Source organism: Mirounga leonina, unplaced genomic scaffold, assembly GCF_011800145.1.
Source record: "Mirounga leonina isolate KUSES-001 unplaced genomic scaffold, KU_Mleo_1.0 Mir_174, whole genome shotgun sequence".
Taxonomy (NCBI): Eukaryota; Metazoa; Chordata; class Mammalia; order Carnivora; family Phocidae; genus Mirounga; species Mirounga leonina.
This window is the reverse complement of record NW_023270451.1, coordinates 38,055,769-38,080,697: the sequence shown is the minus strand read 5'-3', so window position 1 is coordinate 38,080,697 and position 24,929 is coordinate 38,055,769. Positions and strand designations below refer to the sequence as shown.

At 46.2% G+C, this 24,929-nt stretch overlaps 2 protein-coding genes across 4 annotated transcripts in view; one reads left to right on the top strand and one right to left on the bottom strand.

Moving 5' to 3' along the window:
- CDCA7L (cell division cycle associated 7 like) overlaps nucleotides 1–13,508 on the top strand; it is a 43,502-nt gene extending 29,994 nt beyond the window's left edge. For 2 of the 3 annotated variants that reach the window (XM_035020716.1, XM_035020714.1), the window contains 8 exons: nucleotides 4,443–4,580; nucleotides 7,597–7,971; nucleotides 9,318–9,389; nucleotides 9,505–9,675; nucleotides 10,532–10,657; nucleotides 11,498–11,647; nucleotides 12,451–12,587; nucleotides 12,939–13,508. In XM_035020716.1, coding sequence (XP_034876607.1) covers nucleotides 4,443–4,580; nucleotides 7,597–7,971; nucleotides 9,318–9,389; nucleotides 9,505–9,675; nucleotides 10,532–10,657; nucleotides 11,498–11,647; nucleotides 12,451–12,587; nucleotides 12,939–12,969 — 1,200 coding nt within the window. In that variant the 3' untranslated portion in view covers nucleotides 12,970–13,508. The remainder of the gene's footprint in view (nucleotides 1–4,442; nucleotides 4,581–7,596; nucleotides 7,972–9,317; nucleotides 9,390–9,504; nucleotides 9,676–10,531; nucleotides 10,658–11,497; nucleotides 11,648–12,450; nucleotides 12,588–12,938) is intronic. The other variant, XM_035020715.1, reaches the window with a different exon arrangement.
- The window catches only part of DNAH11 (dynein axonemal heavy chain 11), a 331,116-nt gene continuing 319,603 nt past the window's right edge, over nucleotides 13,417–24,929 (bottom strand). The window contains exons 73-78 of the mRNA XM_035021398.1: nucleotides 22,774–23,124; nucleotides 20,013–20,195; nucleotides 19,818–19,933; nucleotides 15,333–15,445; nucleotides 14,827–14,967; nucleotides 13,417–13,913 (exon numbers count right to left, since the gene is read on the bottom strand). Coding sequence (XP_034877289.1) covers nucleotides 13,666–13,913; nucleotides 14,827–14,967; nucleotides 15,333–15,445; nucleotides 19,818–19,933; nucleotides 20,013–20,195; nucleotides 22,774–23,124 — 1,152 coding nt within the window. The 3' untranslated portion in view covers nucleotides 13,417–13,665. The remainder of the gene's footprint in view (nucleotides 13,914–14,826; nucleotides 14,968–15,332; nucleotides 15,446–19,817; nucleotides 19,934–20,012; nucleotides 20,196–22,773; nucleotides 23,125–24,929) is intronic.

Genomic DNA, 24,929 nt, shown 5'->3' with positions numbered 1-24,929 from the left:
GTGCAGGAGCGCGTGGTTGCCGTGAGCCAGTCGTGTCCCCGTGCTCTTGGAGCGTGATTCTCTGGGCATCTCACTCTTGGAATTGCCAGGGAGGGCGTTACTCTTTCTTGGATTACTTGGATCTCTGGCAAACACAAGTTACATTTCTCTGAGAGCTGGTTTCCTGGAGGTTTCTGTTGTGCCTTAGCGGGAGCACGGCCAGTCAAAATTGCTAGGCTTCGGTGGCATTTTCTTCTGCGTTCGTTGTGACTCTCAAAATTCTTCATTCTCCCTGGACCATAGCCTCTCTTAAAAGACTGTAAATTAAACCCACCTTGCTTCGACTGGGCGGGTGCAGGAGGAGAAGCAATAAATGATATAGGGAAGTACCCACTTGATCACGTGGCTGTCTGCGCGTGTTCTGGCCTCTCTGCGAGCGGGTCTTGCCCCCCGCCCCCCCCCGGGTTCAGGGGCCTCCCTGGTCTCTGTGGTCTGCACTTTACGTGCTGTCTCATTTGCCCCGCCAGCCACCTGCTTCCACTCCCCCTGGTCTCTTCCTCTCTCTGGAAACAAAGCAGCTTCCATATCTTGGCTGTTGTAAATGTAATGCTGCAGTAAACATATGGGTGTCAAATTATGGTTTTTTGGGGGGAGGGGGAGTAAATACCCAGTAGTGAAATTACTGCATCATAGGGTAGTTCTATTTTTATTTTTTTGAGGAAGCTCCCTGCTGTTTTCCACAGTGGCTGCCCCAATTGTCTTCCCACCAGTAGCACATGAGCACCTTTTTCTCCCACTTCTTTCTCCACATCTTCACCAACACTTGAGCTTAGCCATTCTGACAGGTGTAAGGTGATACCTCATTGTGGTTTTGATTTGCATTTTCCTGATGATTAGAGAGGGGAGCAACCTAAGTGTCCATCAATAGAAGAATGGATAAGGAATCGCTGAGGATGTGTACAGTGGAATATTATGCAGCCATAAAAAGGAGGTTTTTGCCATTTGCAGCAACACGATGGACCTAGAGGATATTATGCTCAGTGAAGTAAGTCAGAGTGAGAACGACAAATACCATAGGACTTCACTCATGTGGAATCTAAAAAATAAAATAAATAAGCAAAAAGCAGAATCAGACTTATAAATACAGAGAACAAGCTGATGGTTGCCAGCAGGGAGAGGGGGAGGGAGATGGGCAAGATGGGGGAGGGGAGTGGGGGGCAGGCTTCCAGTGACCGAGCAAATAAGGCGCAGCGCAGGGGTTATAGGCGATGATACTGGAGCCGAGTCGGATGGCGACTGATGGCAGCTAGGCTAGTGAGCGCAGCATGAGGTCTAGAGAAGGTGAAACACTGTGTTGTACCCCGAAACTAACGTAGCACTGCGTGTTGACTGTACTCAGATACCAAAGTCTAAAACAAAAAAGCCAGAGCAGCTGCTTTTGCTGCTCTGAGCACTGCTCGTCCCATGCAGTCAGGCCTGCCCTGCTCCCCCTGCCGAGGAGGTGACGCCAGTGTGCCCGAGATGGCCTGTGACCGTGTGCTTTTGTACAGCTCGCCCGGGACAGTTTCACAGGGGATGGAACTGCTGCTCAGGGCAGCAGGGTGACTTGTCTAAGCCCCCACGTCTGAGAAGTGTCCAGGCCGGAATGTTTGAAATCTGGGAGCATGACTCGGCAGCCTTGTCCCTGTCACTGCTCCCCTGTGCTGCAGGGGGCCAGAAGCTGCATGGACACCCTCCTTGTACGCCGTTCCTCCTGCTGTAGGCGCTGGTCCCTGCTGTTCGTTCTGCTTGTGTGTCCTCTCCTCATTTTTCTAGAGTCTGCCCCTGTTCAGATCCAGTTCAAATGCTGGTGCTGCCTGAATTTTTCCTGGATTTCCTCCCTCCCTCCCTCCCTCCCTCCCTCTGTCTCCCTTACAACACTGATCCTCACCTCTGTCGAACTGCCCCACTAAACCATTACCTCCTCAGTGGGAGGAGGTGTCTTGTACATGAACGATGCTTTCCAGCTTTCCTGGGTTGGACTGCTTACTCGTGTTTCCCTTTCCTCATGTTCCGTGCGTTCAGCACCCATTAGTGAATGAGTCCCCACAGGGTGGAATTGAGATGGGAATGCTGGTCTAACTGGTTCAGCTCACCATCATTTTCTAGTCGGTTTCTTCATGTCCCATGAGCTTCAAAATAAAAAGTGTAACCACTCTGTTAGCTCCGCTTCTCATCTATTATTTGCTTACGTTCTCGATCCTGGGAGATAGATACAGGGAACCCAGGGCCAGAGCATATTGCCTGCTACTGACTTTAAAGGATCACAAATTCCGGAGAGCAAACTGCTATGTGAGGGTTGTAACCAAGATTGCAGTGAGACCATGGAGTGGATATTTTGTTTTATACAGACTCACATTAAGAACAATTTTGGGGGGCGCCTGGGTGGCTCAGATGGTTAAGCGTCTGCCTTCGGCTCAGGTCATGATCCCAGGGTCCTGGGATCGAGTCCCACATCGGGCTCCCTGCTCCTTGGGAGCCTGCTTCTCCCTCTGCCTCTCTCTCTCTCTCTCTCTGTCTCTCATGAATAAATAAATAAAATCTTTAAAAAAAAAAAAAAACAATTTTTTGTTTTTGTGTTTTAAGTCGGCTCCATGCACAGTGTGGAGCCCCAAGTGGGGCTTGAACTCACGATCCTGAGATTAAGACCTGAGATCGAGAGTCGGACATTTAACTGACTCTGCCACCCAGGTACCCCCAAAACAGTTTTTATAGCTTGTGGAATGAGGAGAAGAAAAGCAGGGGTTTAGGACTGTGGCTAAGTTGTTTTTGGGTTCGATCTGGTCACCAAAGATCCTGATTTCTCCCAGGCTGACCACTTCCCTGTGAGGCCAGCTCAACGGGTAAAGTGAGCCAGAGGACCGGAAGGTTGGAACTTGCTGCTTTAAGATGTGACTTGTTCTCTCTGGGCCCTAGGCAGGGACAACGGGTATATGATGAAATGTACACATAGACCCCCAAGTGCCCTAGAGCCACCTGCAGGGGCCAGCTCAGGGCTCCATGAGCCAGATGTTTCCTGCCCTTGGAGGTGGCAGGTTTGTGGTGGGTTTTCGTGACAACGAGCTATGCACCAGTCTTCCTTAAAAATCAGCCCAGGCCTATTGCTTCTCCACCCTGACCCCACACATTCATGATCCATGTTAACCAGCCAAGAGAAGCTGCATGAACTTGCACATAGTATGCAGCAGTGTTGACTTTGGTCTTCCTTAGACACCATTTGAATTTCACTTTAAAGAAACTTCCCTTTTGTGTGTGTATTTTTTTTTTCAAGCAGCTGCACCACAGCTATCAACAAAGGAACAAAGTAATTTAGCTCCAAGCACACTCACTCCAATTACCCATAATAATTCATAGGAGACATTTAAGCTTAAAAAAAAAATGCTGGATATAGACATTTCTTTCTCTATCCCCCTGTAAATTTTCCTACTCATCTATTATATCTATTTTTCTCCAGAAATGATCTGAGCTTGACGAAGTATATAATTAAAGTCAGGGAGAGGCAATGGGGGAGATAAAGATTCTCCAGCCACATGTGCTGTGATGAGGGGTCATTGCTATATCGGGTGCGGGAGGAAGAGACATCAGAGGCAACTGGGGACACGGACTCCAGCCCTGGCTGCCAGCTTGGAGGAGGCTGGTCTGCGGGTCTCCTTTCTGTACTGCGGATCTGTCTTGTCTGTTCCCTCCTTTCTTTCAAGAGAGCCATTTAGAGAGCCCAGTTTCTTGCCTTTTATTGGTTCAAAAGACAGAAAACGTCATTTGAAAATGTCTTTCCTTTTTAAGCGTCCTAGAGCATCTTTCCTTCTGCTCACTTGCTACCTGTCTGTGGTTGCTGGCCTCCCACCTCCCGCAGGAGAGGCTCTCCTGGAGGCTGGTGGGGGTTGGGGGGTGGTGCTCCTATCCACCCCTGCTCTGGCCCTTTCCTGCACAGGAACTTGCTGTGTCTGGGAGGCAGGCGGGAGGTATGCCACGGACTTGGAGGAGACAGCTTTGGGTAGCTGCTAGGAAGGAGGGCCAGCCTGTGGCAGGGAGCCAGGGTTTCTCCTTCTGGCTCCTTCCCGTGTGTGTCCGCTTCTGTGTGAGAGCAGACCTTCCTGATGGCCGGCCCTGGCGGGAGGAACCGAATTCCGCCGGTGCGCACCAGTCACAGAGGCAGCTGAGCCTGTGGCTGTGCTGATTTCTAGAAACGGTGCAGTTGTCTGATGGTTTCAAATTGTTCAATTGTTCTGTTTCTGTAATCTGTAGAAAGATGTGTCTGTGTGTGTGTGTTTGGTTATTGTGGTAAAATATACGTAGCATAAAATTTACCACTTTACCATCTTTTAAGTGTAGAAGCTCCCCATTAAACAACTCTTCACTGTCCCCTTAGCCCCCGGTCACCTCTGTTCTTCTTTGTTTATGACATTTGTGTGTTTTTAATTTAGCAAGATGTACGTTTCCGTTCCAAATACTTCACGGAAGAGCTAAGAAGAATTTTTATAGAGGACACTGACTCAGAGACCGAAGAATTTGAAGGATTTACGCAGAATGACCTGAATGGAAATAGTAACTCAGAAGTCATGGTAATAATTATCAAGACGGTAGAGTGTGGGTTGTCATATTTTCAGTCCTGTTTCTGAATTGTATTTTCTCGTAAGAAGTCACTTCACAAATGAATGACTTTTTCTTACGTGTTTATCTTCTAAGCCAGTTAACAAAATATAGAAATGGCTATTCTAAGGCTAATCCCTCCAGTTGTCTTTCCTTGGTACCTTAGGGGCTTGGGGGGACATGTCTCAGGTGTCCCTTATTGTCCTTCTGAAAGAATTTATTTCAGACTTTCTGGAACATCTTTTATCTGGAAAGAGGACCGTCTGTCTAGGAATAGCAAGTTCCTTAAAGTCATTTCTTGTTGTGTGTAAAGTCATGTTCTTAAGTTTGGAGTTAATTTGGCTAAAATTTAGCTGTGGTATAAACTCAAGAGTTTTCCCTGTGTATTCTTGATTTGGATGCTGAAATGCTCTTTCAGTGGTAAAGATGACCTGGACTTGTCTGACTCCTGAGGGAAGTCTGCTCTTAGCACTTGACCTTTGGAGACTTGATTTCTTCCTTCACTCCCCTATGTTGAGGCCAGCGTACTGCCGATTAGTATTTGAATCTCAGGGTACCTCTACAGAACAGCCTTTGGGTTTTTTCCAGGCATGAAAGTGTTTTCTGCTAACTGAAAAATCGCATACATTTATCCCCCCACATCGGTCCACCGTTTCCTTCTTTGGTATCAAGATAAAGGATAGAGGTTAAACCTCACATTCAGAAGCTCCTGAGGAGCCACGGCTGGCGTGGAACTTGTGTAGAAATTTAAATAAGCTATAACTAGTAGGTTTGCTTTGTTCCTCACCTTTTCCTGGGGGGATCTTAAGGCCTGAAAGCCCTAATGGTAGGCTGCCTCGTTTGATGTCGATTCCCCCCCCCTGCCCCTCCCAGCGAGTAGCAACGCGGAGCCCCTGCCAGCCTGCAGTCACCAGCCCTCCTTTGGCTTTCTTTACAGAAGCTGCTTGTGAGGCCGTTGATGTGTTCTGGCCAGCAAGCCTCCAGTTCTTTGCCAGCAAGACACTAAAATTCTTCCAAACCCTAATGGCTATCATCTACTCTTAGTGACTTACTTATCTTCTGATTTTTAGCTAAGTGATGTCAGGTTATTCAGAGAATCTGTGTTTCTAGCACTGGGAAGACTACCCCGAAAGTTGTTGGGGTTTTTTTTTTCCCCCTGTTCATGGTCTATACATTTGGGGTATGAATTCTGACAGGTTGACTGATGTAATAACTCATAGCTTAGGGCAGGTCCGCCTGCAAATTTTATTTTACAATTCAGTGAGCCAACAAGCATTCTTGCCTCCCTCCCCAACCTCCTGCCCACCCTAGCGGGGACTGATAAGACCCTGTTTTCCGATAATAGGATGTTACTGCCCCTTGGTGTCCCCTTGATGTCTCGTGGTCTTCTAGCCATACATGAAGAGGCCTTGTGTGCTTTGCCTCCAGCCTCCACTGGTGGTTACAATTTGCTCTTGTCTATTTTAGTCCTTTACAGAGTCCTTAGCAAAGAGATATGGGTTAGAGGATGATGAAGATAAATAAAGCCAATCTGAGAGAGAGTTCCTCTGAAGTTCTCCAACACTGTCTTCCTAAAATTGGATCCTCTAATCCCACCATTTTGGATTCCAGAGCTACTGATGTAGAAAGTTCAGGATACTTTAAAAAAAAAAAAAATCAGTACACTATAGTCTTATTTCTCTACTTGGTCTGTTGTGGATTGATACATACACCAAGGTTTGGAAGTTATCTGCAGGGTTTTTTCCCCCCTCCCTTTTCCTTGTTTATTTTATTTTTAAGTAGGCTCCAGCCCAGTGTGGAGCCCAATGCAGGGCTTGAACTTAACAACACTGAGATCAAGACCTGAGCTGAGATCAAGAGTCGGACGCTTAACCGACTGAGCCACCCAGGCGCCCCAGTACATTTAAAAATTTTTTAAAGTAGGCTCCATGCCCAATGTGGGGCTTGGAACTCACCCTGAAATTAAGAGTCATGTGCTCTATGGACTGCGCCAGCCAGGTGCCCTCCTCTGCCTTATTTTTAGCTTGAGTCCAGCTAGAATTTGGGAGCGATGGTCACCGAGGAGGAAGTGGAGTCCTTTACCTCAGTCCTGGGCCCATTATGATGCTGCTCCCTGTTCTCCTCAGAGCAGCCCCGTTGTCCAGAGTCCCCGATAGAGGGTCTCAGCATGTGGTAAAGATGCCCAGGAGGTGGCCTTGATCTCGATACTGAAGCCTAGCTCTGCCATTGCTAAGAGCCCCCTGGCATCTGAGATGTCACCCACTCTCTCCTGGGTAATGTCACCCTGCCACTGCCTTCTGTTCTGTGTTCTCGTGTGTAAGACTGAGTTCCACTTTAATGCCAGAAACCTACATACCAAGCGGAATCAGAACACTGGGGGCAAGAGTTTCTTGAGCTGACAGAATGGATGCTTCGCAGCAACCCACGGGCTGTCTGCCTTGGTTTCACCCTGTGGCTCTGCACGTTGCAGAAGAGGGAGGGGGCGGTCCTGGGAGTGAGGACCCCTCATGTCCTGGGGATGAGGCTCCCCTGCTGACCCTCCTGGCCGGTCATCTGCTTGCAGCTCTCCTGTCCCTTCTACCCCTGAGTCCTGTTCCCTCTCTTCAGTGCAGAATAGTATTCTTCTTCCCCTTAGTTCTCCGTTGTTATCTGAAGATGACCCTTAACGCCATGCACACCCTTTTCTTCGGCCGGTCCTCATAACACTTGGCCGTTCCACAGTGGGGGAGCCCCCCTTTGTCAGTGTCCCACTCCAGCCCATGCAGTGAAGGCAGCAGTCCGCCGGGGCCGGACCAGAGGGCAGCAGTAGAATGCCTGCTCTCCCACCAGATGCCTCAACAGAGCCCTTAACTGAAGGTTCAGCGGGAGCTCACAGCAGGAAGGGGAAGCTCTTATTTTTTTCTCTGCAATAATGTCTGAGTGCTTTTAAATAATGTGTTTGGGGAGGTCTGTTGGGAAACATGGTCTCTTTTCTCTCCTTTTGTTTAGCTTGTGGAGTCAGATTTGAGTGATGCTGGTAAGGCGTCTTCAGTGAGTGAGGAAGAGGAGGAGGATGAAGGAGAAAAGGCTACACCCAGAAGAAGCAGGCCTAGGAGGAGCAGTATTGGTCTTCGAGTAGCCTTTCAGTTCCCCACCAAGAAACTGGCAAAAAAATCAGATGACAGTTCTTCAGAGCCGCTGTTTTCTAGCACATGCTTACAGGACAGTAAAAAAGCAATTCTTGGCAGAAAGAGAAGCTGCAGACAGCGGAAGGAAAGGGAAGATTCGGTCTCGGAGTCTGAGGATGACTCCAGGGATGAGGGCCAGGAGGGCTCGGACGCGCTGCTGAAGAGGACCATGAACATCAAGGAGAACAAAGCCATGGTAAGGCCCTGCGGCAGGCGGGCCGGGAGCTGGCACCGGGCGCCGAGGCTCCCGGGACTGCCCTTAGAACTGCTGCTCTGGCTTCTGTTAGGATATGTGCTCTGGGTATTGGGTGTCCTTCCTCTGTTCCCAAACCCCAGCCAGTTATTACCTGATCAGCTCTGGTTTGGGAACAGAAAGCGACTCCCCTGGACCATTTTAGCTCTACTTCCTGGTACGATGACCTCCTGCTGCTTACTGTCTATTACAAAGTTAAGTTCTAAATAGGAAGTGGTATTGGAGAGGGGAGGGCTGAACAGCTAGCTGGTTCCCAGCAGAAAGGAGCGGAGTGTGAAGAGAGTGTCGAGGAGCCCACCTAAGGTTTGCAGTGTGCAGGGTAGGCAGGCGGCTCGCAACGAGAAATCCTTCTTTGATGACCCACTGGGGCTTGAAGACCTCAGGTGAGGGAATGCAGGAGGCCTAGGTATTAAACTGAACAGTTTTGAATAGCATGAACATATCTTCGCTGGAATGAATGATGGCACACAGGGAAGTTTTTGTTATGTGTATTTGGTTTTTCTATATTCAGTCAGTAACTTGTTTGCTTCATAATTTTGTATATACAGAATTAAGAGAATTCTACCATTCAACCACTTTTAGCATTTTGGTGTATTTTTAATATTTTCTTATTAAAAAGCATAGTATACTGTATATGCAGTCTTAGATGTCTAGTAAGAAAATAAAAAGCCTACTTTTGAGTGAAACTTATCCTAAGACATATTTATGCTTATTAGCTAAGGGAAATTTTTAGCACTGTATCTGCATCTTATTAAAATAACTGTGTTCATGATTTTTTAGTGACACCTACACATTTGTATAAATCTAAAATTAAAAATCCTAATTGGAATATTAATGCCTGTTTGGTGTTCTTAGGTGTTTATTTGGGAATATTTTCATAAATTAATGAGAAATCAACTTAGAGTTTTTTTTGAGCTCTAAATAACTGTCCGAACAGTCTAGTTGAGCCTTTCGTTTTGAACCTGATGAAACTTGACTTAGGTGTGCATCATGATCTGTTCCAGGGTCACACTTTGTCACTCTAGGGACCCGTTCATCATATATGTTATGATGGTCTTTATATATAAAGAATGGGCATAGATTTTATTCCTATGAATGATGATCCTAGCATCTCACCTTTGGAGATAAAAATCTTTGAGCCTAAAAATATAGCAACTCTTGAGATCGTACCTGAGCTACGTGAGTCAAGTTTCTCACGTTGCCAAAACTGAGGACTTGGGGATAAGGTGTTAGATGAACGAGGCGTGGCAATACTGATGTGAGATCCTTTCTTCTGTTCGGAACCTCAGCTCGCTCAGTTACTGGCAGAACTGAACTCTATGCCCGATTTCTTCCCAGTACGAACCCCGAACTCCGCTTCTGTAAGTAGAACTCCTTTATAATTACTGATTCCGGTACCGATGGATAGAGTCTGTTGCCACATGGCTTTTATCCAAGGAAGCACCTGGTTGCATACGTCTGTGCTCTTGTTTTCAGAAGAAGAGAACAGCGAGGCGGGCTTTCTCAGAGGGACAGATCACCCGGCGCACGAACCCGACCCGGAGCGCACGGCCTCCCGAGAAGTTTGCCCTGGAGAACTTCACCGTCTCAGCTGCCAAATTTGCCGAAGAGTTTTATGGTTTCAGGAGAAGGAAGACAATTAGTGGGGTATTTTCTGAGCACAATAACCAGATTATTCTTGGTCTGAGCCAGTGCTGAGGCCCTGACCCAGTAGATGGGCAGCATCTCTGCCAAGTTCCCAGGTGGTGCTGGTGTTCCCGGGACCGCACTCCGAGAAGGAGCCCCCCCATCTAAGGTGAAGGCTGGAGTGAGCCCTTCACCTCCGCCGAGCAGAAGAGCTGCTCAGGGTTAGGAGCCTCAGCCTCATCTGCAGGGGAGGTGGTAAAAGCCCGTCCGTGGCGCCAGGCTGCCTTGTGGTGTTGCTTGTGGGAAAGGGCAGTGATTTCTCCAGGCCTTTCAGTTGTAGGAATGGGGCATTTTCAGTGCTTTCCAAGTCTTCAGCGAGAAACGAGGTCCTTCCCATTTGCAGGTGTGGCTGTTCATTGTGGGTCACTTCCCTGTCCTCACAGAGTTTACAGCTGCGTACTACGTACTGGTCAGGGACAACTGGGGCTGTTCATTTACTGTTGTGTCTGTCACCTTGCTGTGGAGGCCGCTGACACCGTGTCTGGCAGGAGCTCCGTAAATGATGGGTTCCAGGGAAATTGAAGAGGGACATAGTTAACGTTAATGGTGTTAGAGCTCTGAGAGTGAGAAACGATTTTTTTTTAGATTTTATTTGAGACAGAGAGCATGAGCAGGGAGAGGGAGAAGCAGACTCCCCACGGAGCAGGGAGCCCGATGCGGGGCTCGATCCCAGGACCCCGGGATCACGACCTGAGCCGAAGGCAGTCACTAAACCCACTGAGCCACGCAGGCGACCCTGAGAGTGTGAAATTTTTATGTGTGTTTTTTATCCAGTCAAAACAGCTTATACCAGGTTTTGCTTTGGCTCATTTTGCAGGGGAAATGCCAGGGGTATAGACGGCGTCACCGAGTATCTTCTTTTCGGCCAGTGGAGGATATCACTGAAGAGGACTTAGAAAATGTTGCCATAACTGTTCGAGATAAAATCTATGATAAAGTTCTGGTAAATTATGTATAATGAATAATTTGCATGATTGTGATTCTAATGGGGAGTCCAAGGCACTGGTATTAGAAATCTTACAGTTTTCAAACTGTAGCTGGGCTTATCCCCTTAGGTCTTCTCCCCTCTGACAGGGTCACCTGTGACTGGGAAGGGGAAGTCGGCTAGTGCAGGAATCCTCCTCAGGAAAGGTCTCTCCGGGGGATGCATACGCTCTGTGGGAAGGCAGGTGTATAGTTTGGAAAAGCATATTTATAATAGTTACATTTTAAGCATTTTTTAAGGTGTCTGAAAAAACATACTGTGGGGTTTTTTCGTGTGTGTGCTTTTTGGTGCATATAACCATAGGAACTGAAGTTTGAATTACCTTTGCTCAGTAGGAAATGGGTTAAAATATTTTTTATTAAACTGATTTGGAGGGAGGCTTTGTGGTGGTACGCATCATTTTTTAGATGAGGCAGCGTCCTATTACTTAAGGTAGTATTAAGAGGTTTTTAATTGCCAACATTTTAACACCAGGAAATTGTATCCTAAAAAGACCCAGATCGCCGGAAGCTGGGCCAGAGCCCAGTGCTGCTACCTGGGGCTCAGGGCCATGGGGCCCGTCACCCTCTGCGGGCTCCTCCTCCCCTGCCTCAAGGCTTTCTGCTGGTCTCTCTGATCATGTCCTTCCAGACTCCTCGCCCGTCTTACCTGCCCTGATGTGTTTCTCTGGCCCCAGAAGGAAAAGTGCTTCCAGGCTTCCCGAGGGCGCTGTGGTCTGTGCCAGACAGGCCGTGCTGCTTCATGCCCGCCCCGCGTACACCGCCACACGCGGTCTAAATCCCCGCCTTCCTCCCTCAGGGCAATACCTGCCACCAGTGCAGGCAGAAGACCATCGACACCAAGACCGTGTGTCGGAACCAGAGCTGCGGGGGGGTGCGAGGACAGTTTTGTGGGCCGTGCCTGCGGAATCGCTATGGGGAGGATGTGAGATCTGCGCTGCTGGACCCGGTAGGGACAGTGTTCGCCTTTGTCATGAATTGTACGGGCGGAGGGAAGCAGGTTGAAGGTGGGGCTCCCTGGGCCCTTGATCGGGGACCTGTAGCTGCAGAGCTCAGTCTACCCCTCAGCACTCTAGAGGAAATGAAAAATACGGCTTTCTTCTGGAAAGAGAGCAAGCTGACCAGTAGGACAGGAGAGAGGAGGGCGTTTTCCAGGGTCAGAGCCACGCTTTCTTACAGTTCTGGTTTGGAAGGTGGACCAGGTGCCTGGCCCTGGTCTAAAGTTTTTTCTCTGTTAATGCAGTCGACTGCTTCAGGTGTTCTAATTCGTTTAACCTAGTAAAATAGGTATATACCCTCCCTGTTCCTCGGTTCCCTCTATAATTAGGACACATGCACTTGAACCTGGGCAGTCTAAGTGCCGTTAGTTAGCCCCTGCCCTGTGTACGGCCTCTTTACTGTACGGGGTGAATACATCCTGTCACCAGTTGGCAGACGAATCTGTACTACTCAGGTGAAGTGGTTTAGGAAGTAGAAGAGGTAGAATTCACACCTAGGTCTCACTGCTCTTTTGTACTCCTAAAATTCTGCACGATTTTTGATTGTCTAATTTTCTGGGTTTCTGCACATGTGGGACGCTGGGGTGGTCAACCCGTCTGGGCCTTTGAAACCTGTGAAGGAAGGAGACATGTTGGGCACTCTGTGCCATCTCCTAGAAGGAGCCTGGGCCTCACGGTGGGAGGGGAGGCCTCGTGAGCCGGGTCAGAGCACAGAGGTGACGGTGGGGGTGGGGGGGCGGCGCTGCTCTTCCAGGATTGGATGTGCCCCCCCTGCCGCGGGATCTGCAACTGCAGTTACTGTCGGAAGCGTGACGGCCGCTGCGCCACGGGAATCCTCATTCACCTGGCCAAGTTCTACGGTTACGATAACGTTAAGGAATACCTGGAGAGGTAGGTCTCCCAAAGCAGAACAGAGGCTGTGATCCCCAGAAACCCTCATGCGAGGGCCAACCATTCCGTGTCTGCTCGCGTGGGAGAAGCTCAGGACTGCCGGTCCCCCCCCACACACCCCCATTGTGTAGAACAGACGGGAAACAGCGTTGCCCTCCAGAGCTCAGTTTTGGAGTGAGGCATGGGGACTCCTGCACCCTGGCTGCAGGGTCTACTGTCACGGAAGCAGGACGAGGCAGCAGAAGCTCTGCCGCTGGGCTCCATACTCTGGGTGGGGGGTTGAGCCTGGAACGCAGCTCCATTTGCCTCCATGCCCTGCGCACTAATGCCTCCGTGCCCTCTTGCTCTCAGCTTACAGAAGCAGCTGGTAGAAGACAACTGAGAGGAGGACTGGCCAGCCGGACCTGCCATGCCACTTGGGCCTGAGATTTCTTACAGTTGTGTTTTTATACAGAAATTCTTTGTAGATCTAAATACTATTTTTTTTTTAAGATTGTTTATATGCTTAAAAAGATTTCTCAGGAACACGGCACAGCAGAGGAATCTCTATGCATGTATCCATAGGCCCCTACGTATAGTGAATTGTTTAAAAGCATCTGCATACGATGAAAAAAAGCAGGTTTAAACGGGGTGGAGTTAAAAGTCCAGGTAAGTTCCAGAGAAAACCTAGTATAAGCAGCTCTTGCCTTTGACACTGTTTATCTGTGTGGCCTTGATCTTTACCTCCAGTCCGGGACCACATAGTTAACCCTTCTTGGGGTCATTGGAATTTAAAATTACAAAGTGCAATTAATCGTAGATCTTGAGAGTAGTAGAGTTTTATTTTTATGAAAACGTGAATAAACAGGAAGTAGACTGGCACGTTACCTCTCGGAGGGCGGCGGGAGCGGCTGCCCACAGTGTAAGCATGTCAGGGCTAAATCTTAATTTAAAAAGATTTTGTTTAAGGTCTGCAAGAGCTAAAATCCCCCTTCACTGATGGGGAGACTTTTTTGTTTAAACACCATCCTTAATAGTTAGGGAAGTGGGAGGAGGGTCTGTAGCTGTCAGTAGAAGGACCCCCCCCTCCCCCCCCGCCTCACGCCTCGAGCAGCAGAGCCGCGCCTGCCAGGACCCACTTGGCCGTCTTGTCTGAGCTCTTCAGCCGGAAGGTCCACACGTAGTTGGAGCCCCTCAGTTTGGTCTTATACACGGGGCATTCATACGTGTCTTTGATTTCTTGTTTGTCCGTGGGGACGGCTTTGGCAAAGATGACTGGCATCACCGAGGTGACCTCCTTGAGGCAGGCTTCCACAATGCTTCCTGACTGCATGTCCCATCGGGCACCTGCCGCAAAAGCACAAGGGTTGCAATAGTATGACATGTTGGTACCGCTCCTCTCCCTGTTGGAGGCAATAAATGTTTGGTTTTTGGCACGTTACTGCTTGTCAGGGGCTTTCTTACCGCGGGGGGAGGGTGGGTTAGCTGCTCCCCACCTGCCCCGCACACCCTGGAGGCAGAAGTCGTGGCTCCCCAACTCCGCTTCCCTTTGAATAAACGCAAAAATAAAAACGTTCTATAGGAATCCAGGCCCAGTAGAGCCAATGAGTTCCTCCTCCCTTAAAAAGACAGAAGTCTCTAATTCAGTACATTCCCTCATCACCCGCCCCCCCCCCCCTTAGAGATTCACAATGTGCACTGGCATCTTCAGGGCTTAAAGAAGTCTTGTAGTAAAGTAGCAATTAAGTTGCTTTTTTTAAACTAAGATTTTGAATTAAATCTGCATCTAGTGTGACCACCACAGGGTAATTTCAGGCCTACACTGAATTAAGTGACAGCCATCCCCCTAAATGCCTTAAAATTTGGCTCACCTTGAATACAGAATCTGGTATAAAATTTTGTGAAACTGGGAAACGAGGTGACTAAACACTAGATACAAGTGACTGCAAGCAGAGAGGTGTGGGCAGGGGAGTAAACAGGGCAAACACCAACCCGGACTTAAGAGAGGTCCTTCATGGGTGCCTGGGTGGCTCAGTCGGTTAAGCGACTGCCTTCGGCTCAGGTCATGATCCTGGAGTCCTGGGATCGAGTCCGCATGGGGCTCCCTGCTCAGCAGGGAGTCTGCTTCTCCCTCTGACCCTCCCCCCTCTCATGCTCTCTGTCTCTCATTCTCTCTCTCTCAAATAAATAAAATCTTTAAAAAAAAAAAAAAAGTCCTTCACGTACTAACCATACAGGTGCTCCTCATGGTGTAGCTTACCTTCCATGACGAGCCCGTGGAGATAGGCACCTTCCCGTGGAGGATGGCCGTAGTCTTCCTTCGTTTTTTTGGTAACATCAACAGTCAAGCACGTTTTATCCAGTGGCCACCCGTTTCTTCGAGCCATGGTCTGCATGATTGCTGTGGGAGGAGAAGGAACAGGAAGATTCGCAGGAGCCGGCAGCAGGCTGCCCACGGACCCGCGGCATGCTTCCGGCCACGGTGGGGGCAGGTGGCCGCACTAGACCAAGGCCAGCAGAGGCCTGCTCTGGTGGAACAGCCACACCCAGTGGGTTACGTATCATCGGGGTTTTGCACTGTCGTGGCAGAGTGGAGCCGTTGGGAAAGGGGCCACGTGGCCCTTGACAGAAAATGTTCACTAGAGTGAACCACATCCCACCTCACGTGGCCGTTCCGCTGCGAATTTTCCTCCCTCTCTCCTCCACTCTCTGTACTGGCCCGTGTGAGCACTGGGGAGCAGGGCAAGAGGGGCTAGCAGCCCTTACCAGTTAAGAAGGACTGAGGGTTGAAGAAGCCAGAAAGCCACACCACAGCCGGGAGGGCAAGATCGTGGGTCCAGGTTTCGAGTTCCCGGCATCGCAAAAGGAGGTCACTAAACCTGGTAAAATACAAGGGAGGAAGAAACAAACATGCTCTTCAGTGACAGTTTTCCAGTAAGATGAGGTAGATTTGGGGGAAGATGGGATAGATACACCACTGATAACCAAGAAAATCCTTACCTAATGATTTGCAGAACACCGTCCCTTTAAAAAGCTATATTTTTTTTTATTCCTGTTGAAATTTTGTAACTATTACCATTAGGAACAAGAAACATGGGAATGTGGAAAATTCATCTCCACTTATTGAATGATTTTAGGGATGGGTGGTGATCACACACAAGTGACAGGCTCCAGCACAGAGTGAGGACAGGGTGCGCGGGAACGCAGGTGCGCGTGAGGATGGGCAGGGGAAGGCTGCCGGGACAGGCAGGGGCGAGGAGACAGGTAATGAAGAGGAATAGCACCTGCCCGCCTCTGCATGCCTGTGGTTTGAGCAAGTGCTGTTTTTACCCAGGCTCTGAACTCATCGGCACAATTATGCAAGGGTGGAAGCCGACTCCCAGAGGCTACGGGAAAATGAACCTCTTTGATAAAATCAGACATGTCAAGCCTTGAAATGTAGAACTGAGGGCTGCCAGAAAGAGTGAGAAGCTGGAGCGGGGGTAGGAGATGGAGGACAGCCCCGCGATCAAAGCTGGCAGGCAGTTCTCCAGGGGGAGGGCCACACAGGCTAGCTCCGAAGTTTTGTGGGACCTGGTTTGGTTAAGGATTACAAAAATAGCAGGACTGACATTCACAGAGAAACTTGGGTCACCACCGTGAAAATTCCTGCCATCTTAGAACATGGCCCTTCCTGCCCCATTTAAATTCTTTCAAATAGCTGGTTTAGGGAAAACCTACTTGAAGATAGGTAAAGAACAGGAGCAGCAAAGATAGGCAAAAAAGGGGAAAAAAAGACGTTTTATCTAAAAATGTTACCACAGGAGGATAGGGATTGTAGCCAATTTCCAACAAGTTTTTAAAAAATGATTTTGCCCGTACAAGTAGGATTAAGATTTGGAAGTGATGAGGTAAGAAAAAGACATTAAGTAGAAAGATCTCAGAGTAAGAAGAAATGAAATGGGATGAAAGTTGAATACAATTCTAGGAAATTTGATTTTTCCTCAATTACAAATTTGACTAAAATCAGGGACATGCCATGTTTCAAGAAAATTTGGCCGCAAATAATCAATACTAAGATATATCTTAATATAGACCGAGGACAGAATCCTAGGAAAAAACACGAAATTTTTTTTTCTTTATAAATTAGCGGCAAACACGTCCCCAGTAGCATTTGATCAAAGAATGCCGGGCTGCCTACAAAGCCCCCCAATGATTGGGTTAAATTTTTTTTTATAACCCACCAGCCTGTCGTTTGAGGATGAGGACAATTGGTTATATGGTATAAAAAGCTGGCACCAAATCCAGCGAACAAGAAGGTTGATAACCCAGCAAATAAAAATAGAGGAATCTGAAAAAAGGTCTCTTACTTAATATGTTTAAATTCCTAAAAACTAGAGTAATAGTCATAAAAACAGGAATTTATGAAACCAAGTCTGGTACCTCCCCTGCCCCCAATATAAAGAATGTGGAATTGAAAATTGATTTTGGACAATGAAATTTTAAAAGTCAAGGGGAGACACAGTAAACTGGAAACCGGTTTCCCCCCAGGACCGACGAAATCAACCAGAATACAGCAGAGCAAGACATAGATTGAAAATACAAGATTTCAGGTAGGTAAATAAAATGAAGACAATGGGGGAAGGCAGTATTTGGAGAAATAAGAGCTAAGAATTTTTCAGAGTGGAAACAATAGGTAAACTTACACATAACTACACACAGTACCAACGGGGATACATTTAAAAAAGTCCACACGTAAATTAGTGAAATTGCAAAACATCAAGGGTGAAGAGAAAAATCTTAAGAATGTCCCAGAGAGAAAAGATTAGTTGTGAAGGGATGACAAGTACATTTAAGAACAGTCTCATCAGCTATAATAAATGCTAGAAACCAATGGAGGTACCAAACCACAGGGCTGCGAGAAAATCATCGTATCCTAGAATTGTACATGTAGGTAAACTATTTTGAGCGAGAGTGCAGTAAGGGAGATTCAGATACACAAAGAACCCTATTTACTTCCCACCACATACCCTGAAAGCCCTTCAGCAAAAAGGTAAAAGAGGGCCCAGAACAAAGGAGCCCAGAATGAGATACAAAAAGTAACAATGAGCGAAAAAGTCAATATATGTTGTTAAAGCAAAAATAATTGACTATATAAACAAAAATACTATGGTTTAAAATAAGGTTGAATTACAATTGCAGACCAGAGGAGGCTGGCGTTCAGAGGAGGTTAAAAGTGTTGACTTTACATTGTGTTAGAAAAATCAAGTGTGTAGGTTACAGTGAAGTGTCTCTGCTAAAATAATAGGAACTGTACAGGGATAAACATGGAATAAAGAAAACTATTAGGGGCGCCTGGGTGACTCGGCTGGGTGTCTTTTTTTTTTTTTTTTTTTTTTTTAAGATTTTTATTTATTTATTGAGAGAGAGAATGATAGCATGAGAGAGTGGAGGGTCAGAGGGAGAAGCAGACTCCCTGCCGAGCAGGGAGCCCGATGCGGGACTCGATCCTGGGACTCCAGGATCATGACGTGAGCCGAAGGCAGTTGCTTAACCAACTGAGCCACCCAGGCGCCCTGGGCGTCTGACTCTTTGATACCCGCTCCGGTCTTGATCTCAGAGTCATGAGTTCCAGCCCCATGTCGGGCTCCACACTGGGCATGGAGCCTACTTTAAAAAAGGAAAAAGGTGGGGGAACCCAAACTATTAAATGGACAGAAGCCAGAAAAAATTGGAATAAAAGAAGAAAAATACAGAAATTAGAAGGCACAAAATAAGATGGTGGAAGTGACTCCAATAAATTTAAAATTTATTGGAGTTATCATAAAATTTATTATAAAATTTAAGTGTAATATATTTTTGATTGGAAATAGAAAATCTGATTTTGGACATCCCCAGCATTCACAGAAAGCCAGTCAGTAGCTCTGCTCTGCTCTTCCCCGCCATGGTCCTTTGCTGCCATCTGTGTCCCTTCCACGCCGTACCTTCTGTTCTTATGTTTGCACACGGCCCACACAGCCAACACTTGGCTGCCTGGCGGGCAGTTCCAAGGTGCAGTCATTTGAAAATGTTTTAAGATTTTGTTTAAGTAATCTCTAGTGCCAACATGGGGCTCGAACTCACAATCCAAGAGTCGCAGGCTCTACCGACTGAGCCAGCCAGGTGCTCCTCATCTGGAATTCTGATGGAGCTTTCCAGTTTAAGGCTCAGAGTAGCATTCTGGTTCATGGTAAGAAGACAGGAGGAAAGCAAGGATAAAAAAATTTCGGTACGGAGAAGACAGGAATAGAGAGAATCTTTGAAACTTCCTGTGTTGACTACGAAGACCAAGGAGCAGTTGGAGAGAGCTCTAGCCGTCAGGGAGCTATGAATTTCGGCCCCAGCTTTGGAACACCTCTTCGCACTCACACCCACACACTCAAGCAGTCAGATTTACTGTATACTGTAAATTTTTTTTAAGATTTCATTCATTTATTTGCCAGAGAGAGTGCGCACAAGCAGGGGGAGTGGCAGAGGGAGAAGCAGTCTCCCTGCGGAGCAAGGAACCTGATGTGGGGCTCGATCCCAGGACCCCGAGATCGTGACCTGAGCTGAAGGCAGACGCTTAACTGACTGAGCCACCCAGGCGCCCCTCTACTATAGTCTTTTAAAAAAAGTTAGCTATGAGGGGTGCCTGGGTGGCTCAGATGGTTAAGCGTCTGCCTTCGGCTCGGGTCATGATCTTGGGGCCCAGGGATCAAGTCCCGCGTCGGGCTCCCTACTTGGCGGGGAGCCTGCTTCTCCCTCTCCCTCTACTGTTCTCCCTGCTTGTGCTGTCTCGCTCTCTCTGTCAAATAAATAAATCTTTAAAAGAAAAAAAAGTTAAAAAAAAAAAGTTAGCTATGAAATGGCATTGGTAATCACTAGCTTTGAAAATAAGCATATGAAGTGACATGAAAGCAAACTCAAGTTGCCTCCCATGGCTATTTAAATAATGGTGGAATTTTATTACCTACATTTTTCAGATGATAGAAATTAGGAAGATCAGGTATTTTGTCCAGGACCAAACAATTTGATTCTTGCTTTGACCCTAACTTCTCACTGATTTTTGCCTTTAAAGCAACACACAGAAGAAACTCAAGTGAAAGTGGTGGTACTCTGTTTGCAGCATCACAGGCCAGGTATACTCACAAAGTACACTCTTCATAGTTGTTCCAACACAACTGTAACTGAGAACACTGAACCAGCACCCAGATGGATAATGGCAGGGGGAGCAGTGAGGGGGCAGCTTACCACTGGGCCAGGCTGTATGTAGATGGATAAGCCAGTTTGCTCCAAGTGTCTGGGACTGTGTCATAACTCAGCTGGGACTGCTGGGCTTCCATCTCAGGAGATAAGGTCAGCTCCCCCTTGCATGGAGAAGAGAGGCCACAAAGTCAGTGTCCCCCCACGTGGTGACGCCAGTTCTAGTACCACTGTTAAACTTACCTTGTAACCAAGGTCTAATTGTTGAAGGGACACACGGATTTCCCGCAGGAGAACATTCATCCTTTCACACTCTTGGAAGCAAACAAGAACATAGGGGCTTCTGTTTGAGCTTTTTTGCATTATCTCCACCATGTTGAACTCTTCTGGAAGTTTGTCCAAAAGGTCATCCAAAACATTCTTAACCTTAAATCATTAACACACACAAGATTGAGCTCGTCTGTGTTTCATTTTTAGTTACAGGGACTATGCCCTTGATTTTTCAAAGTCCCAGAATATATTCTACAACTCCTGAAGATGCTTACTAATGCTTTTAAAAGATAGCCACTGCCTCCTGGAGATGGGCAGACAGGCACTCTGACTAGCTCAACTACCTCTGCATCAGTGCAGCCCTCCCCCCTCTGTAGATCCCATCAGGAAGGAGCTACTATTTGTCTGCAGTTTATTCACTGTTAGCATTTAGGGAATAGAACGGTCATCAATGACATTTCACTTGTACATAAAGATAAAATCAGAGGAAGTAGAACCCCAATGTTTAGGTATTACAGTTTGTAATCTAATGCTAATTGAAGGAAAAAAAAAAAAAAACATTTGAAAAGTCACATGAACCAAAAATGCCCTTTAGGGTTGAGCTAATTCTGGTGAGTCTATGATGTTGCCCTCCCAACTGACATAGCCTAAAATTTTAAGAGCAGTTTGGATCCACATTTTCAACAGCAAGGGAGCCCCTGTCTTCTTCAATTATTGCCTTGAAGAAATAAAAGATTTATACATTAAAGATGTGAAAATGTATGTAGTACTTCAATGTACATATTTTTTCTTTTAATGAACTGGGGAAAACCAACAGATACCTAAAATAGACAAAAGTTTTAAGGGTATTGCCTGTCTTTAGCCTTAAGCAGCTTTCACTCTTTCCTCAGCTTCTTGGATTACTGCCTGTGGTTCTGATATCCTAATCCCAAATTGCTTTAGCACCCTGGCAGGTTATTTTTCAGGTCCTGAAATCTTAAACTCATCTGCAGCAGCTGTAGAAAATATGAAACAGTGTAGTAGGCAAGTTAGGTAGAAGAATGGCTTTTGGAATCAGCTGGAGCTTGGTTTCCTTCATTGGCCCTTTCTAGCTGTCTGACAAGTCAGTCACCTAAACCTAATTCTGGAATAGGGATCTTGATACTACTTCGAGCTATTGAGGATTAAGTGGCTTATTTGTAAAGCACTTCCTTTAGTGCCTAGCATATAGTAAGCACCCAAAAGAGTCGTCGCTACAATCTGTTTGCCATGTTGAAGCATCTAAAGATCATTTGCTTTGCAGTTTCTGGTTTAATGGTCAGCTTCTTTGTTGGAAAGATTGAAGCCCCAAAACTAAATGAAGACTTCATCCATCTCTCTGCTTCTATTAATACTATAGCTTTTCCCAAATGGATGAATGTTTCCTTTTGTATCTTAAAAAAAAAAAAAAAAAAGTCTAACATTCATACAAGGAAAATGTTAGTATAGAGGATAAAACACCCCACAACAAATCCTAAAGCCTCTAAATGACAACCAAGGGCCTCAACAAATGGCCCTATTTCAAGAAATAATATGGAAAATTCCTCGGACCTCGCTATAATTAAATCTGATGGTTAGTGTTTTCCAACAACCCGAATCCTTGTCAATCAAATCCTGATTAAATAGGGGAGGGAAATAAGGGCTAATTTATCTGGGGGGTGGAATAAACTAAATGTAAAAAAAAAAAAAAGCATTTGATGTCTATTTCTCATTCCTGTCATTCTAGGACAATATATACCTTCAAATGAATAATGCCAGTCTCCCAAGATAATGTAAGAAAGACACCATAACAAAATGACAGAGCCAAAAAACACAGAGTGAAAGGCAAGTCATAGATTTGGAGATGTTTGCAATACAGCTATCTGAAAAAGGATGTATGTTTAGAGTCCTTACAAATCTGTAAGAGAGACATTGACAACTCAATTAAAAAATGGGCAAGCAACTGGAACAGGCACTTGATATAAGATTACATCCAGATGGCCACGATCATAGGAAAAGATGCTCAGCATCACTCCTTGACTAAGGAACGCAAAGTTAAAAACAACAAAGAATTACTACCATTAACACAACCCCAAGGACAGAGAACAGGTGAAACTTGCACACTGCTGGTGGAAGTGTAAGTGGTCCAAACACTTCAGAACTGCTTGGGAATATCTACTGAAGTTACACATTACACCCCACAATCCAGCAATTCCACTTCTGAGGAAAGAGGGGTGAGGAGTATGGGGGGACACCTTTGAAAGTTGCTTGTGCTGGTTGACAAAAGACTACAAGAATGTTCATGGCTGTGCTAAGTCAAAATAGTGAAAAACTAGAAATAACCCAAACATCCATCTACTGTAGAATGAATAAAGCATGAACTGTATATTCATACAACAGAATACTAAACAAAAATGAGTCACTGGCCCATGCAACATGGATGAATCTCATAAATGTAGAAAAGGAGCTGGACACATATCAGTACCTATTGTATGAATGCATCCATTTGACACTGAAACACAGGCAAAGCTAGTCTATGGTGCTAGAGGTAAGAGTGGTAGTTATGTCTGGACAGCAGGGGGAGGGATATACTGACCCTGAGTGTTGGAAATGTTAAGTATTTTTATCTGGGTGATGATTATATGGGCATATGGAAAGGGAGAGAAAACCATCGAGTTGTACACTTAGATCAGTGCACTTCACTGTTAGAGCTGAACAGAAAAGAAAGACCTTCTACCTTCTCTTCTGTGGACTGCCCCAGCTCCTCACTGATGAGTGCATTCCTGGGCTGCAGCTCCAGCAACGTTCTGAAGAGAGTGTTGGACATCACGGTCAGGAATTCTATTTCAGCATTTGGGTGGAGGCCATACAGTGCTGGACTTTCTGGAGGAAGCTTCTCCTCTATGTACTGATGGTAGCCCGAATAATCTAGATTAGGTGGGGCTGCAAATCCTGGTGCCAGCATAAATTCATCTTCAATCTTAAACCACAAAGGGAAAAAGTCCGTTATTACAAGTCTAAATGGAAACCAATCTTTGCATCCTAAGACACTTTGAGAACACTCTTGATAAGAATGTCCAGCGCAATGCTGGATGGGTAGCAGGCTCTCTCAAATGTTTCATGATGCTTTTGTAATTGATCATTTTGCCCCCGTGTATAGTACCAGGCTGACCTCTGGGGAGGAGTCCAAGGAACACACGCGAATCCTTGCCCCAAGGAGACGGGAGTCTGCAGTTTGCTTGGGGCAACGTGATACATGCACACAAAGGAATGACTGGGTGCTGAACCATCTACTGCGTACTGGTCACCCTGTCACATGCTCCAAGTCACTGATTCTCCCAAACCTCTGCAAACATTCTGCAGAGAGAAATCGAGCCTCAGAGTGACTTCCCCAGGCAAGAGGTTTGATTTAAATCTTAATTCTGAACTCACTTCAGTAGGACTCTATAGGCTTTGCTTTCCTAATGTACATACTTTCCACAGCACTGCTTCAAATTATTTTATATGATATATATGCATGTTATAAACACAGAGTTATATGTACACATACTGAAAAACAGGACTGTGCATATGTAACATTTTATAGGGCAGTATATACAAAGAGTCCTATCAGTGCTACCTCTTTACCTTTGAGCTACTCGGGGCAGAGTCAGTGTTGCTCATCTCAAGATCCACAGACCCCGGGACAGTTGCTGGCACATACTGGTGCTCAGTGAATGAGGTACAAGTGCCTCATGAATGAAAGACTGGACTGATAAGGCATTTATCATGCCCGTCTACTTCATTAAGGCTTGGGTAGAGCGTAGACATTCCATGTAGAGGAAGGTTCTTAACAAAGGCAATGTGAGTAGCAAGACCAAACCTAAATATGTGAATGTAGTTCTTCTAACAAAAGAATTTATGGACCTGGTTCTCTCACCAACCATAAACACAGTCGAGTGCTTATAATTTTCTAGTTCACTCAGCATCATCTCAGATTTTTTCCTAATTGCTTTTAGTTCCCAGGGGCCATAACCAACTTTGTTTTCATTTTCCCAATCTCTCTTGTTATAAATTCTGTCTAGATATGCTTACATGTACAGAGGGATACTTTAAAAAACACCTAATGTAGCTATTTTATGACAAGATTTTCTAAATCATTCCTTGAAATTGGGGTTTTCCTCTATAATTGTGTATGTTATGCCATCTGGTCCCCTCACTCTCACTCAAAGTATTCACAAATTCTTATTCAATACTATGTACTCACCACCTAGTGTACCCCAACAAACCTTGGAAGTGTACCAGGTCCATCTACCCTAGTTCTTAAGAAACTCCCAGTCTGGTGGGGAAAAGGAAGTGATTTTCTACACAACCAAGTCATCTGTGAGTACTGAGAGTTTGTTCCTTCTCAGACCCGCAATCACCGGTTTCCAGAGAGCCTGTGTCCTTACAGACGAAGCTCAGTGGTGGGCTGTGAATTCCAAAAGGCGTTTTAAATCTTTGAGTCAGCATTTCTTTTTGGCGCTAGGAAGATTTCCAAGTTAATCTAATCTTTCATTTTGTGAGAAACAGAAATCTGGACCAACGAATGTGAGAAGGAGCAACTTGGACCATCCCCCCACCGGTATCTATTAGCGTGGTTTATTGCACTCATTTATCCGCATTTTCTATCATTTCATTCTTTTTTATTTTTAATTCTTATGTTAATCCCCATACATTACATCATTAGTTTTAGATGAAGTGTTCCATGATTCATTGTTTGTGCATAACACCCAGTGCTCCATGCAGAATGTGCCCTCCTCAATACCCATCACCAGGCTAACCCATCCTCCCACCCCCTTCCCCTCTAGAACCCTCAGTTTGTTTTTCAGAGTCCATCGTCTCTCATGGTTCGTCTACCCCTCCGATTTCCCC